At 34.8% G+C, this 16,875-nt stretch overlaps 2 protein-coding genes across 4 annotated transcripts; both read left to right on the forward strand.

Annotated features, from left to right (window-relative positions):
- Positions 1–8,275: 8,275 nt before the first annotated feature.
- On the forward strand, positions 8,276–10,661 carry LOC126701073 (uncharacterized). Its single transcript, XM_050399212.1, has 4 exons — positions 8,276–9,698; positions 9,916–10,120; positions 10,240–10,415; positions 10,531–10,661. Exons 1-4 carry the CDS (start codon positions 8,276–8,278, stop codon positions 10,659–10,661), a joined length of 1,935 nt encoding a protein of 644 aa, XP_050255169.1.
- A 2,938-nt stretch (positions 10,662–13,599) lies between these two features.
- Positions 13,600–15,589, forward strand: LOC126698575 (plasmodesmata-located protein 1). Of its 3 annotated transcripts, none has more exons than XM_050395901.1 (3): positions 13,600–14,661; positions 15,058–15,174; positions 15,302–15,589. In XM_050395901.1, the coding sequence occupies exons 1-3, from the start codon at positions 13,899–13,901 to the stop codon at positions 15,307–15,309; spliced, it is 888 nt and encodes a 295-aa protein (XP_050251858.1). In that variant the 5' UTR covers positions 13,600–13,898; the 3' UTR covers positions 15,310–15,589. The 3 variants fall into 3 exon arrangements, with proteins under 3 accessions (XP_050251858.1, XP_050251857.1, XP_050251856.1); XM_050395900.1 differs by having other exon boundaries at positions 13,603–14,661; positions 15,058–15,205; XM_050395899.1 differs by having other exon boundaries at positions 13,605–14,661; positions 15,058–15,209.
- Positions 15,590–16,875: the final 1,286 nt, after the last annotated feature.

Below are 16,875 nucleotides of genomic sequence, written 5' to 3' on the forward strand. Positions count from 1 at the left end.
GTGTCCTGCTCCCTAGCATTACTCTTGCATGTATTAGCCTATCATACATGGCCATTAGGCCATTACCATGGCATCTTGATTTAAAAATATAAATGACAAAACATCAATAGGACGAAAATTAAAAAAGACCAAAATCTTCTAGTAACTTCGCTGCCCTCCTTGCCAAAGCATTTGCGCAGCTGTTAAGTTTCCCTAAAGTAATGTTTCACCCTTGTTTGAGGAATCCTATTTGAGGAGAACCCTGCAAACATCAGTAAGTGTTGAAAAGGAGTTTGAGTAAGAAATCCCATAACTAATTTAGCATACAATTCTACTTCTGGGTAACAAAGTCGTACTAGTAATTGTAAACAAAGTGAGATCCCATCCCTAGATACCCATAGTTTAGCTAGGATACAGGTACCGAAGCCCATGGCTCATCCATTTGCCACAATGGTTCTCGACAATGCTCCTTTAGCCGTCCGCCCTGGGTTGCTCATGGAGGATCCAGTGCAATGGCAGAGCTATAGCAAAAATTTCTTTTAGTTTATGTATAATTATTAAAAACTTTAAAGATTTAACTACAAAAATAAGAGTTAGCCCCCCCCCAATATTTGAGTTAGTCAATAATGCTCTTAAAAATAAAGACTTCATCAATGGTCTAGTAGTTATATAAACAAGGTAGTTTTTGTTTTCTTAATTTCATTTTCTGTATATGTCTAATATCAAACTAGATAACTTTTATATACTCATTAGAATTTAAAAGATGATAAATTCTCCTACCAAATTATCTCTTGAATGTACATATGTTAAAGTTCATATTTTTGATGCAATATACTTATAAATTATGATATACTCTAGTATTAAAATATTAAATTTTATATGTGTGTGTTTATGCATGTGTGCGATAATTTGTTTTGACTTTAGTCTAATATATTAGTACCGCAATTTAACCCCCGAACAAAAAATCCTAGCTTTGCCCTATATCAGTGTTGAGTTTGAACTTTAAACCAATCAAAACTTACTTGACCCAACTGACTCTTGTTACACCTCTAGTAGACCCAAGCGCTTTGGTGAAATGATAAGGCAGTATTCAAGTGCTCCACTCTTAACCTCTAATAAATGAAGCGGAGGATTGGGATTAAGCTGCTGGAAATCAAAATTGTTATATGTTTTAATTAAGATTCAAATGACAAAAGTGAAAAAAGAACTCCAAGAGAAAGAGGGTTTTGGGAATGTGGAGTTACAACACAAACTAGGGATGGCCATAGGTAGGGTATGAATCAGGTATACCCATACCCTACCCGAAATATTTGTCCATGGATACCTGGATAGCAATACCCATTAGCATCCATACCCGATATCTACCCGGATTTATTATCCATGGATATCCATACCCAACCCGATACCCATTTAATTTTTTTTTTTAATCCAAAACATTTTAACTAAAAAATAACTAATAAATTTATCTTTAAAAAGTTGAAAATATATATCACTCAGCTCGAAACAAACTAGAATACACATAATATTTCAATTTACCAATGAAATATAATCCAAAATAAAACTCATCAGCATTACCATGTATTAAGTATCAAGTATGACCAAGAAATTGGTGGAGATTTTGGTCACCAAAAAATAAAGTAGCATATCAAAACATATGTCGACACTCAACTAGTGACCATGGTATATAAAACTATTTGAAAAACAACAAATATTGAAAACATGTTTTCAACTAACATGAAGGTCCTTGGATCAGTAATAAAAAGTCTTCTAAACTCTATATGACATACTCTCATCAAAGAATACTACTATCATCAAAAATTAGATTCTCAATCTCTCCACCGATGGCCACAGTTTGGATTGCAGCGGACAAAAAAGAGCGTCATGCCCTCCTCCCCTCTAGCAGCTACCTGCACATATTTATAAAAACAAATGGAACAGGTGAAAAATCACTCATCATGAACTCTAACAGCTCAGGACTTGTCAAAACAAACATAAATAATATTAAAAAGAACAAACACTACGCAAGAAACAATAAAGGAAGGGAACACCAAGAAAAATAAGAGAGCAGAGAACACCAAACATCATCCTTAGTCAAACACCAGAAAGAGCTCTAAAAAAAAGGCAGTAGAGAAAACAAAAGTAACAACACACTACCCAAGACACTTTCCATTTTCTTGCTTGAATACACAATATAAATTCCACAATATCTCATCTTTGTAAACTTCACGTACACACACACATAGTGACACAACACAATAAACACATACACAAAAAATTCACAATACCAAAATATTGTTTCATATTCACATACACAAACCCATTGGCCAACTAACAAACCCAGCATACCAATTGCCTGCACATAGTAGAGTAAAATCAATCTCAATTAAAGAAGAGAGAACATACTAGTAATGTTCTTATCCCTTGGAACATCAACTAACAGCGCAAGACCTATCAAAACAAACATAAATAATCATCAATGTCATATAAATTAATCAATTTATCGTAAGCAGGAGATGAGTTCCAATGTAAAGGGAAAACAGAAATGGAAAACTATCCAGAAGTTGATATCCACCGATTATTTATTTTTGATCGCAATATGGTGATGCTTCAACAATATGCAAAAAGGTTTGTTTAAACATATACAAAGAGGAGATGAAATATCTGATAGGACAAGAAACAGAACAAGGAATGGTGGATCATATAGTGAAATCTATAGAGTGGCAAATTAAATATCTATAGAACATATTGGGTCAACTTCAAGCAATAGACATTGCAGTGCCTAGACACTAATCAATAGCATAAGTAGACAATTGCCTCTCAAATGGGGGGTTTTTATCTAGAATTGGCAACTGCTACAGTGGGAAGTCATTTTGATGCTAGATGGTGAGTAGGATCCAACATAATCAAATGGAGGGTAACTAATACAATAAAGAAAAAAATTGGAAAAAAAGATGCTGATCTAATATATATTCATGAGCATTAAATATTTGATAAACACAACATTTTTATTTACATCTTTATGTAAGAAGCACTAACAAAATGCCACAATACAACCAGGAACCCCGTAAAATGCATATCATTATAACTGTACCTAAACTAAAGTACCAGTTTCCAAACATGGACCAAAATCAAGGATAATCAAGGATAATAATACCTGTCCATTAGTCTGAAAGCTCCATGGCATGACTTTCCTCCATTTCATTTTCTTCATAATCATCAAGAATGTTTTGAATGGTAGCATCTTTTGGTACACCTTTAAGTTCGCTCCATAACCAATTTTGCCCGCACATCAATGCTTCTAAGGTATCATGATGAAGACGGCTACGGTGTTGACTCAACAATCTCTCGCTAGTGCTAAAAGCCGACTTTGAGGCAACTGTTGTCATAGGAATAGCCAAAATATCCCTTGCAATGCTTTGCAAAGTAGGATACTTACTACCATTACGCTTCCATCAACCCAAAACATCAAATTGTTCAGTTCTAGGTGCCACTTTCTCACTAGTATAAAGTTCAAACTCCAATATAATATCCCTACTCCTTTGGCCTATGTTATTAGTCGCATTACTAACAAACAAATCATAATCCCTCATTGTATCATCATGTTCATGGGCAGCACTTGATATAGATGTAGAAGATGAAGCTTGAGAATAAACGACTCCTCTATTAATGTTTTCTATGTCATACTCCGCAAATAACTCAAAAAGAAGGTTCTTAACCTTGTCAATTTCTTTGTTAGCCTTACTACCATGCATTTTATTAAAATAAAATGTCAGTAACATCAATTTATATCTTGGATCTAAAACAAGCCAAACTCATGATATCATGAACATCACTTCAATATTTATCAAATTTAGCTGACATATTTGCTGCCATTTTCTTAACCAGCTCGTCTTCACTTGAAAGCCACTTACTTAATTCCATCTTCAATCGAAAGACCGAAGGAAAATAATGATTAGCTGTAGGGTAGGTAGTACTAGAAAACAACTCAGTAACTTTATGAAAGTAACCCAACTTCTCACAAACAATTTATGCTACCTCCCAATCCCTATTAGTTGGAGCAGATTGATATTAAAGCTCACAACACAATAAACGGGGAAATACATCTTTATAAATCAAAGAAGTTGAAAGTATCAAATATGTAGAGTTCCAACGAGTCCTATAATCAAGTACTAATTCCTTAGTACTTGCAATATGTGATTGGCGAGATATTTTTTCAAAAATTTCGGTTCTTTTTGGCGATTGTGTCCAAAAATATACACTACTTCGAACCTTCTCAATATCATCACCAATTACATCAAACCCTCTTGAACAACCAAATTCAGAATATGTGCTACATAACGCACATGCAACAATTTTCCACCTAAAATAACTGAACTAGCTTGAAGCTTATTCAAAACAAGTTCCATCATGCCATCATTGTTGTAAGCACTATCTACAATTATGGCAGATAACTTCTGTAAAGTTGTAATTTATAACTATATGTTTTGTTGGTTTTAATTCCATGCCAATTTGATTGTAATTTTATTCAATCTTTTGTATCTTGTATTGATTGTGGGATTTAATTGTAAGGGTTGTGTGATAGAGAGAGAGAGTGTGAAGACTCAAGCAATTGAAGACAGAAGAGTTTTCGTGAGTAGCTCGCAACTAAGCATCCTGCGAAATGATGCAAGTGCCTTGTACATGACTGGAATGCGAAGAGTCAGGACAGATGGAGATAGCTGTGTTTCACGAGTAGCTCGCGGGTAAGGCATTCCCGCAAGACACTTGCGAAACATTCTGTTTTGCCAGACTGTGTTATCTAATACACACTTTCTATACTCATACTATATATACCCACATTACCCACAGATGTTGAGGAGTGCTTCAGAGAGAAAACCCTAGCCACAAACCTTGAGAGTTAAAGATTGTTATACCCACATATCTCTACACATTTGCTTATAGATTTTTCTCAATTCCTACCTCTCCATTTCCATATCCTTGAGAGGTTGATAGCCCAAACATTTACCACACCCTTTCAGAGTGTTAAGTGAGGTTTTGGTGCTGTTGGAAAGTATTGGAAGAAGCCAAGAATGGCAGATGCAACATAGAGCTTGTTGCGGGATCTGGAGAGCTAGACAAGACACGGTTCCGAGAAGTCTTGTTGGAGTAGGAGCTTGGAGGGCTTAGATACATCGGGTAGATTAGGCTTGGAGGGTCTCCTGCTAACCCATGTATCCTAACTCATTGTCTAGTGGATCGATTACCGCTTGGAGGGTGGTAGAGAGGTTTTATGCCGAGTACTTCTGTTTCCCTTTCGATAACACATCGGTGTGTTATCTTGTATTTGCATTCTCTCTTCCCTTACTCTTGTACTTTACTTTTAATGCTTGTTATTCATGCTTATGCACTAGAGTAGTTTTGTCGGTTTATTGCGCTTTATTTACTCTTGTTCCGCACTTAGATAAGTTAGAGTAAAAGTAATCTAGCCGTAATCTTTTATTTGGGGGTCTGAACAAGCTCTTGTGTTTTAACACATTTTCGAGCATTCAACTTCAAATCAATGTTCCAATCAGAAAGACACTCCAAAAGGATTTTAGGAAGAGAATACTTATCTGTAAGATTTGGTTTAGAGAAATCAATAAGTGGACCAGGGAAGCCACAATTTAACCAGAAATTTTGTTGCACCAGGGAAATCTCTGAACATAGACTACAAGTTCAGCAAACTTGAATGCCTCTATGAGCTAGCAGTTTGGCATCAACTTATAAACTTAGCTTTTAGCTCTTAACTTTTATGTATAACTTTTTAAAACTTCATTTTTTTTTTCCGCATTATCTCACTTTTTCAAATTTTATTAAGGTACAAGTATACTTAGGATATTTTTAGTAAAAAGTTTTCAGCAAAAAACTAGATAAACTGTTTCCAATCAGACAATTATATACTCTACAGTAAAATGTAATAATTTCACATTGTGATTCTTGGTTTGAAAGAGCGTATTACAAGGTTGTTAATCCCGGACCGGATCGTACGGTCCGACCGGGAAACCCGTGAACCGTTCAGTTTCACGGTCCGTTTAAGGTAAGGAACCGTTCCATGCGAAAAAAGCATGGACCAGTCTGGACCGTGGTCCGACCATCCGGTTCTGTGAACTGTGGCCGGTTCACATGGTTTGAACGGTTGCATTGTTTCAGCCTTATAAACGACGTCGTCCACCCTTTTTTTTTCCCCTCCTATACGACGTCATTCCACTTTTTTTTTTTTTAAACCCTCTCTCAAAAATCACTCTCGGCCTCTTCCAATCTTCCTTACTCTGAAACCCTCTCTCAAATCTCAATCACTCTGAAACCCTCACTCTCTCAATCACTCTCTCGTCTCTGCCTCTATCCCTCATCACCGTTGCACTGTCGCAGCTCAGCCTAGATCGCCGTCGTTCCACCCTTGTTCGATCTCTTCCTCACTCTCTCAAAGTCTCAATCACTTTCTCGTCTCTGCCTCTCTCCCTCGTCGTCGTCGCAACTCAGCCGAGATCGTAGCTCACTCTCTCACGCTCATCTCTGCCTCTCTCCCTCGTTGCCGTCGCAGCTCACTCTGTGCCTCGTTACCGTCGCCGTCGTTTGGTACTTTATTACCTCTAATCTGTTTTTTCTTTGTTAATATTTGCAAGTTAATTGTGGATGATGATATAGATCTGAAGTGTTGGTGTGTAAATTGATTTGGGTCAATTGAAAATGTGGATGATTGTGGATGATGATATAGATTTGAAGTGGATGATGATATAGATTTGAAGGTTCTTGTTGCATGTTTTTGGCTTAGAATCATGCTCCTCTTGGGTTTCTGTCTGCCAAAATCACTGCTTCTTGCTGCATGTTTTTTTTTTGTATTTTTTATTACGGTTGGTTTCAATAATATTTACTTCATTCATGTTCTCGGTATCTATATTTTTTTTAGTTCTTTTGCGAAATCAATATATTTTTACATACTATTTATCTAATCTAACTTTTACACATTCTAGGAAATCATGGATGTGCATATAGTTTTTTTTTTTTTTTTTTTTTTTTTTTTTTTTGCTGGTGCATATGTTATGGTCGTCACTCTTCTCGATCTCGTCAAGTGCAATATGCAGGTTCGATTCTTCTAGATCCCTCGCTCTCTTCCGTTTTCAGCTTCCGTGTTAAAGCTTTTCTCCATGGGTGTTTGGCCATGGATCGGCCATGAGAGGAGAGAGAGCTCGGGTATGAGCCATGAGAGAAGAGAGAGTTTGAGATGGAAGAGAGAGTTTGAGATGAGAGAATAGTGTGTGGCTGTGTAGTTTGAGTTTGAGATGAGAGAATAGAGTTTGAGTTTGAGATGAAAGTGTGTGGCCGGTTTGAGTTTGGTGTGCTCAGGTTTGGATCTTATGTTAATTTTTTGGGTTTTAAAATTTTTGGGTTGGTGTTCTTTGTTCAAGAAATTTTCAGATCTTAATTCATGTATTTTTATGTTTTAAATTTTGTTTTTATGTTTTTAAATTTTGTTAAAATTAATAAATTAATTTTTTAAATTTATATGCTGATGTGTCATGGGTGATGTGGCATTTTTAATAATATTTTATTCCTCCGGCTGCCACCTCAGCTATTTCCGTGGGTTGACTGACGGAAAGGACCAAAATGGAACACGTTAATTGATTTAGGGACTAAAAGTGGAAAAAATAAAATGTAGGGACTAAAATGGAAAAAATCCAAAATGTAGGGACTAAAAGTGCATTTACGCCTACTTTTTACAATATTTTAGGCCCTGCAAAATAACATTAATATTTTTTAGGTGCTTGAAGTTTATGATTCTCTCTATATCAGCACCTATAGATCAATTTGTGATTCTTTGACTCTATGACTTTGTGTATATTAGTTTGTTAATTTGACTTTGTGTATGAAGTTGTGATTCTTTGACTATCTGTATTTCAAAAATTGATGGGTCTATGCGTGTTTGATTGGTTGTTTAGTCTTTTAGATTAAAATGGAAACAGAGACTGGGTCTACTCCATCACATGAAGTTGATTCCAATGTAATGGAGTCTAGCTCTAGAGTAAGGGAAAAGGTTGATCCAGCTTGGGAACATTTTAGCCTTGGGGCGGATGAGAAAGGACGAAATACTTTTACATGTATGTATTGTAGGCAAAAATATAAAGGTGGGGGTATTAATAAGATGAAAAAACACCTTGCGGGGATAAAAGGTGATATTGGATCATGTAAAAAGGTTTCTCATGATGTGAGATACCAAATGTTGGAATATGTGAAGGAGTTTTAGTTGAAGAAAAAAGCTGAGAAACAACGTCAAGAAGAAATGTTTAGTGTGCCTTCCACAAATAGTGATATGCAAGAAGATGAAGATGAAGATGTTCAAGAAGTATATAGTAGTGGGTTGCCTAAAAAACCTGTTTTAGGTAAAAGAAAGGGTACAAATCCGGTGGATAATTACTTTGCTCCAAGAACTACTCTAGGAGCTCAACCTGGTCTTAAAAGTGTGTTCCAAAGTAAAGAAAGGGTGAGACAAGCTGATATGGCTATTGCAAGGTTTCTGTATGACAATTGCATTTCTTTTAATGTAGTGAATTCAGTGCACTACCAAAAGATAATTGATGCTGTAGCTGCTGTTGGTCCTGGCTACAAAGGTCCATCTTATCATGCTGTACGGGTCCCTTTGTTGAGGGATCAAAAGAAAGAGGTTCAGTTGTTGGTTGAGTCACAACGTAGGCATTGGGCAGATACTAGACATAGGTCATTGATTAATTTCCTTGTTTATTGTCCTAGGGGAATGGTATTTGTAAAATCAGTTGATGCCTCAGATATTGTAAAGAGTACTAGAAACTTATTTAAACTGTTTGATGAAGTAGTAACATGGGTTGGTCCAAAAAACATAGTTCACATGATTACTGATAATGCTTCCAATTATGTATCTGCTGGTAAATTGTTGTGTGAAAAGTATAAAACTATTAGTTGGTCTCCTTGTGCAGCACATTGCCTGAATCTTGTGTTGCAGGATATGGGAGACATGCCTCATGTGGAGAGACTTAAAAAACGTGCATCCAAAGTTACAGTTTTTATTTATAATCATGTGGCTTTGATTGCTTGGTTGAGGAAGAGACCTGGTTGGACAGATATTGTACATGTAGGAGCAACAAGATTTGCTACTACTTTCCTTTCATTTGGAAGTCTTCATGTGCATAAGCATGACTTGCAAGCCTTAGTGACTAGCAAGTTCTTTGTGGACAATAGATTAACAAGAGAGTCAAAGGCAAAAGAAGTAGTTTCTATCATTTTAGATAATTCTTTTTGGGATGATATTAATGTTCTTGTCAAGATTTCATCGCCACTCATTCGTTTGTTACGGATTGTTGATTCTGATCAAAGGCCTGCAATAGGATATGTGTATGAGGGCATGCATGGAGCACGGTTGGGAATCAAGAAGATCTTCCGAATGAAGAAGCACTTGTACAAGCCATACACCTCAATTATAAAAAACCGTTGGGACAAACATTTGCGTAAAGATCTTCATGCTGCTGCATATTGGTTAAATCCCGCTTTTCAATATGATGAGGAGAATTTTTGTCGGAAACCAGCAGTACATGTGGCTGTTTTGGACTACATTGGGACAAAATATGATGGTGACAAAGAAAAGGTAATTAAGGAAACCCAATATTTTCGAGACCGTATTGGGAGCTTTGATAGAGATCTTGCATTGTCAACAAGCACAACCACTCATCCAGGTGAGAAGTAATTAGTTTACTTTAATATTATATGTTTATTAAAGGATATAGTGCTGCATTCAAGTAATTAGTGCTGCATTCAAGTAAAGGATATAGTGCTGCATTCAAGTAATGTAGTTAGGAATCTAATTACTTTAATACTATATGTTGAGAATCTAGTCTTGGACTATATGTTTATGTTGATTAATATTAGATTATGTTGTGTTATGAAAATTAGATGAATGGTGGAAGTTGTGGGGTGCTGATACTCCAAACTTGCAAAAATTGGCAATTAGAATCCTTAGCCAAACTTCTGCCTCTTCTGAATGTGAGCTTTGTTGGAGTTTATTTGACCAAATACATTCTAAGAGGAGAAATAGATTGAAGCATCAAAGGCTCAATGATCTTGTGTTTGTTCATCATAACTTGCGATTGAAACATAGGTAACTAAATGCAATATCTTCTCATTATATTAATTTTTAAAAAGTCATTTATATAATGTAATTGTTAGTTACTAATTATGTTCAAATTCCAATAATGAGCATAACATTTTATGATGCAGGCTTTACAACAAAAAGTTTAATTTTGACCCCATTGATTATGCAAGTATCGACAAAACTAATTTTTGGGTATTTGTGGAAGAGGAAGACCCATATCTTAATTATGAAGAGTTGGAGAATGCAATTGATGAAGAGGGTGCATATCCAGCAAGTGCAGGGCCTTCTTCTAATATTGAAGGTTAGTTTATATGTAAACAATTTGATAATCTATAGTGATTTTATTTTTTATTTTTTTAAGCTTGTGTAGACATTATAATGATTTTTCTTTTTATTTTGTTCAAACTTGTGTGTAGAATTTGTAGATGATAGCAGTGTTGTTGAAGGAATTGATTTGGGAACATTTGGACAACCTGTTGGCCCTCCTCCTGGATTTCCAAGGAATGATGATGAGCATGATAACTATCATGACATTGATGATTTATGATCATAATAATTCTGTTTGAACTTTGAAGTTATATTTTGTATTTTAAAGATAATTTCTATGTCTTTTTGTAAGAAGATTGGAAAACATTTCTATGTATTCTATTTGTGTACTGTAACATTTTAGAGATAATTTCTATTTTAGAGATAATTTCTATGTATTTTATATTTTGTATTATGTTTGTGTACTGTAACTTGGAAAACATTATTATGAGAAACAAAGTTGTACACAATGTGTAGTTGTATTATGAGAATTTTTCTTGGTTGATTTCCTATGGTGTTTGGCTAAGAATTTCGTGTCTTGTGTTATGTTTGCAATGAGGTTTTAATTGAATTTTTCTGGGTTCATGGGGGCTGTTTTTGGTGATATATTCAGTGGGTTTTGCTAGGATTTTGGTTGTGAATTTTTCTAGGTTCATGGGGGCTGTTTTTGGTTTTGGTTGTGAATTTTTCTGGGTTCATGGGGGCTGTTTTTGGTGATATATTCAGTGGGTTTTGTTGGGATTTTGGTTGTGAAATTTCCTAGGTTGGTTGGGTTTTACAGAGGGATTCGGTTGGTTTTTTTGGGCTTTTTAAGGGTGTTTCATGAGGGTTCTTATGGTTAGTTTTGGAGTTGTTTTTTTTGTTTCAAAAGGTATTGTGAGAATTTTTCTTGGTGTAGTTAATTATGGAAATATCAGTTGCGAAATTTATGCTGTAAATGCTGCTTTACTATTTAGTGAAAGTTTCAACAATCATTAACTAAAGACTCTGCACAGATCCCTGGAAGTGGCTTTAAGTTTTCTAAATAAAAGTTCGTATACTTGTGGTTGTAGGTTTTTATTATTAAAAGGTTTTTTTTTTTAATATTTCCTTTCTACGATTTTAAACCTTAAGTAAAGCATTGTTTACACTGTTGGCAAACTGTAGCCTATTAAAACTCTGAACTCCCACTTATATTTTTAAGTGCTGTCTAAGGATTGCATTTTTCAAGAATAATGATTTCTCTCTTTTCTTAATTTATTTTCTCACATACTTGTAAATGCAGGCTTGACAAAATTATAACAATGTCCATTTGGATTGCACAACACAACTGATATATAGGGGAATGTGAACAACATTTTCATTCTATGAATTAGACTATTCTAGTTAATTTTTTTTATTAATTTAATGTTTTTATATATATTAAAAATAATTATTAAATTAATTATGACGTCATCACGGTTCGACCCCGGTTCGACCTCAAAACCCTTGAATTTCTTCCTTTTACGGTTTAATGAAATGTCCAGGTCTGAAAACCTTGAGCATAAGAGATTAGAAAACATTTCCTAAACTGCTCAAAATTCTATTAATACCAAATGTACAATTAATTTACATATAAAACCAATGAATATTATAACTCTTATGCAAATGACCCTCCTCCCCCTCCCACCAAAAAAAGAAGAAGAAAAAAAAAAAAAAAAAACATCTTTTAAGAGATTTTTGTTTTAGGACAAGTTGAAACTGTGATTTGCGTAGCATTATTGGTGGCATTATTATTCCCTTTATAACCCTATTCTACATAGCAACCACAAAATAATTGGCTGTCAAGACTCAAGATCACCAGTCACCACCATATCACTTTTTATGCTTTACCCCATTTTAAAGAGATTTCTGTTCTTGTCAGTGACTTGTTAATAACATTTCTTGCTGCTTTTCTCCCACTTATTTAAAAGTGTATAAAAAAGAAAGTGCTGATAGGAGAGGAATTCTCAAAGTTCCAAACCCTGATTCCCCAATTGGAATACCACATAATGACTTAACCATAAGGCATTAAGGCTCTCGTCTACCCATCTTAAGAAATATTTATTTGTTCCATCAAAAAAGAAATACTTATTTGTTTTCATTGCTAAGGCTTTGTGTGATTGGTTGCTATAATAAAACAAAGCTAGGTGATTGGAAAGTTACTTTAAAAAAAATTGTTTATATTTTCAATAATTAACAAGTTCTCTTTTTTTCAATCCGTTCACACTTGCCCATGCAAGGATGGCTATCACTTTTCAGGATTTTACCTGGGGGAGGAGAAGATTTAAGAAAGCTTTGGGTCTGTTTGGGGGAAGGGAAGATTTAAGAAAGCTTTGGGTCTTTTTGGTCCGTGTGTTTAAATAACAGTTTTCAGTTTTTTTAAAAATAACAATTTTCAGTTTTTTAAAAAATACGTGTGAGTGAAAAAATATATGAAAATGCATGTAATGTTATTTAAAAACTAAAAACATGTATTTAAACACATGTACCAAACAGTCATTTTCATTTCAATGTCCCAAAAAAAAAAACCCCAAGTTTATTTTGCTTTGATTTAATTCTTAAAACCAAATTATTCAACTTTGAATTAATACGATTGTCTGCAAAATTTTTCTCAATTTATAATCTTGAATTATTTTGAGCCTACTCTTACTTTTATATTGACTGTTTCTGCCCCCGCAACTTCTCAACAAAGTTGTGAAAACAAATAAAAAAATAAAAAATAAAAATTGTGAAAAGAGGTTAATTGGACAGCAAGACAGATTATTCAACTTTGAATTAATACGATTGTCTGCAAAATTTTTCTCAATTTATAATCTTGAATTATTTTGAGCTTACTCTTACTTTTGTATTGACTGTTTCTGCCCCCCGCAACTTCTCAACAAAGTTGTGAAAACAAATAAAAAAATAAAAAATAAAAATTGTGAAGAGAGGCTAATTGGACAGCAAGACAGTACCCAACCCTTAAAACCAGTCAGACCCACCTTTGAATTCTTGGTCAAAACACTTCCTGCACTTCTTGGTCCAACTCTGCAACAGAATAAAATCAGATCATATCCCCTTTATCATCACACACACACACACTATCATAATCTGAGGATAGATTATAGTTAACATTTTAAACTCTAAATTTTCTCACTTTCAAAATATTGACAATGAAATAATTATTTCTTTAACTACTCATCAAATATCATTAATGATCTTCTCCCAATTACTATTAATGCAACTACTAAGTTGGAGCTAGCAAACAAAACATTTAAAGGCACTGAAAAAGAGAAAAACAACCCAAACAAAACCTCCCCAAAAAGTTTCCAAACCCCACCAGGAAGGACACCCAAATCCCCACACTCTCTCTATATTGCAAAAACTTTGAATTACTCTTTCCTTGATTTCAACCCAAACCCATCTCTGGAAGCTCCTATTCCAAACCCTTCACAAATTAAGCACCCATGGTTTAGAAACAAGTTTCAAACTTTTCCAAATGGGTTTGCACAAAAGACCTTTCTTTCTCTTTTATCTTTCTCTGCTTTCATTCATCACAATTTTTTTGTTCTTCCCCTATGTCACAATTGCTGCAGATAACACAAACTTGGTGTACAAGGGCTGTGCAAAACAAAATTTCCCAGACCCAATTTACTCACAAAACCTCAAAACCCTATTGTCTTCTCTAGTTTCACAAGCTTCACAGAAAAGTTTCTACACAACCACCAGTGGTGACAGCCAAAATGCCATGATGGGTCTGTATCAATGCAGAGGGGACCTCACTCTCCCTGACTGCAACAGCTGTGTGAGCATGATCATAAGTAGGGCTGACAAGCTCTGTGGCCAAGCTATAGCAGCTAGAATCCAACTCAGTGGATGTTACTTGCGTTATGAGGTTGTTGGGTTCAAACAAGTGCCTAATACTGAGTTGTTGTACAAGACGTGTGGATCAACTCAAGCAAGTGAATCAGGGTTTGAGCAGAAGAGGGACACAGCTTTTGATATGGTGGAGAGTGGGGTTAAGAGTGGTGGTAGTGGTGATGGGGGTTTGTTTTACACAGGGAGCTATGAGTCAGTGTATGTGTTGGGGCAGTGTGAGGGTGATTTGGGCAGTGATGATTGTGAGGATTGTGTGAAGACAGCTTTGGAGAGAGTCAAAGCTGATTGTGGTGATTCTATCTCTGGACAAGAGTATCTCCACAAGTGCTATATTAGCTATAGCTATTATCCAAATGGTGTCCCCCGCGTAGAGTCATCGTCAGGTAAAGTTAGAGATGCACATATCTGATATATTCTTGTTTTTATGCCCAGTTTGGAATCCAGAAAAGTCACTTCAGAGAGAGAGAGAGACACTGAACAATATAAAACCCACCTGTTTTTTTAAAAGAATTGATTCAATTGCATAAATATTAATACAATAGGTCCAATTACACACAACACTTTTATTAAGGGAGACGTGAATTAAGGGAGGGCCTGTGTGATTTCTTTTTTTACTATTGTAAAAATTAAAAACCAATCGATTATTAGTGGAAAGAGAGAGAAATTGGTCTTTATGAGTGATTGGGATATGTGGGCCCTTTATAGTTCTACATTTACTCTTATGGTTGTTGCATATAGAGCCAAGCCTATTGTACATGTGACATGTTTGGATTGTGTAGGAACTGGAAAACAACACACGCAGAGGACAGTAGCCATTGCAGTTGGAGGTTTGGCGGCCTTTGGATTTGTTATTGTTTGTTTGTTGTTTCTTAAGTCGCTGTTGAAGAGAAAAGGTGGTAAGCATGGAGGCTGAGGGTTTGATTGCTAGTATGTATGTTAGCTTTCCTGAATCTTTATTAAGCTTTATATCTTATCACAGTATGCATATTACCCAATAATTGAGAATTATGCCCTTTTGTGCAGATCATTGAGGAGAGGAGAGGGTTGTTGAAGTTTGCGATGCTTTACAAAGATGGGTGGACCAGGTGCTTGGTCTAATTTTTTTGACATTAGCTTTAGTTTTGACATGATATGATATGAGAGAATAGAGAAAGTAAAGTTAGGCAGAATTTTGGGAAATGTGAAGAGAAAAGATACCTGTCCCCCACATTACATATACATACTACTAAATTTAGTTTCAGACTTGCATTTTCTTTATGATGTACATTCATAGCCATAGTAAAGGTGAATAACAATATTTACTTCCCTGCTTGCAGTTTTAGTTACCTTTCAACTGGTCAACTTTGCATGTATAACCATAGAATGAAACTTCTACTCTTGAATCAGAGTATTTTGCATTGGAAACTGCTTTAAATTTTGTTTGCTAAAAATTACTTTTTAAGTAAGTTTAGCTTAACTAGCATCTTCTATTGTTTCAAATGGAGACTCTATTGTTTCAAATGGAGACATATGTATCGGATGTAAATTCTTCTTAACTATCAAATTTATCAAAAAAAAAAAAAAAAAACTAAAGAATTACTTCCTTTGCATGTAATTGGCTGCAAGCTTCTGGTAAGCAGAGCCATTGTTTTGGAAGTTGGAACTTAAAATGTTCCAATCTGAAATAGCTAGTGGATTTCTAGTATTTTTATATTTGAGCCTGCAAACAGAAACATATTGGATACTTGTTTAATTCATCATTTTGTTTCTGTTGAATTGTTTATGTACGTCTTCAATTCTAGCCAAGTATAGAAAAATGTTGAAACGATATTACAAATTTTAGTCAGCCTTTAGAAATTGGCATGCTAAGTTGCAAACTTTTAAACATAAACAACTAATTAAATTTTATTTATTTATTACGGTGTTGATATAATATCAGTCAAAAAGTAATTCAAATATGTATCCATTGCCATTATGTTATTGATATGATTGATAGTAATCATATTTATTGTTAGGCCACTTTATTATTATTTTTTATAAAATAAAATTAATAGTAATTTTAGTTTTTTTCTGGGTGGTTTGTTTGTTCCTTTGGGCGCCACGCATTCCAGCACACGTTGCTTGGTGACTAATCATACAATGGAGCAACTTTCACTAAGAAAAGTCATGAATTTTTTATTTATTCTTTCTTTTTAGGATTCTGTATCCAAGTACTGGTTGCCTGTCATGTAGATTTGGGGTCCATGGTTTCATGTGTGACCTTATCCATTAAGATCAATATGGTCAATTTTGAGCCCAAAGTTCCGCAAAATATTTCACGAAATTTCTAGTGTTCAACTAAATTAGTGGCCAGATATATATAATCATTAAATGTTCATGTCTTTCCCATTCTTGGTTGGCAAATTTTGATTGGATTGTCAGATGTTCTCATCAAGATTGTTACCTCATTCATTTCTTCACAATTAAGCAAGAAATGGGCCATATGATAAATCTCTTTATGTTATTTTTTCTCTTTTTCTTGTGTGTTATTAGGGTAACATTTTGAGAAGTAGAAAATAGACAGTTTCGTGATGAAACGGTCATCTTCTCCCATTAAAGAACAACTTTGTGTCAATCAT

Source organism: Quercus robur, chromosome 9 (assembly GCF_932294415.1).
Source record: "Quercus robur chromosome 9, dhQueRobu3.1, whole genome shotgun sequence".
Lineage (NCBI taxonomy): Eukaryota > Viridiplantae > Streptophyta > Magnoliopsida > Fagales > Fagaceae > Quercus > Quercus robur.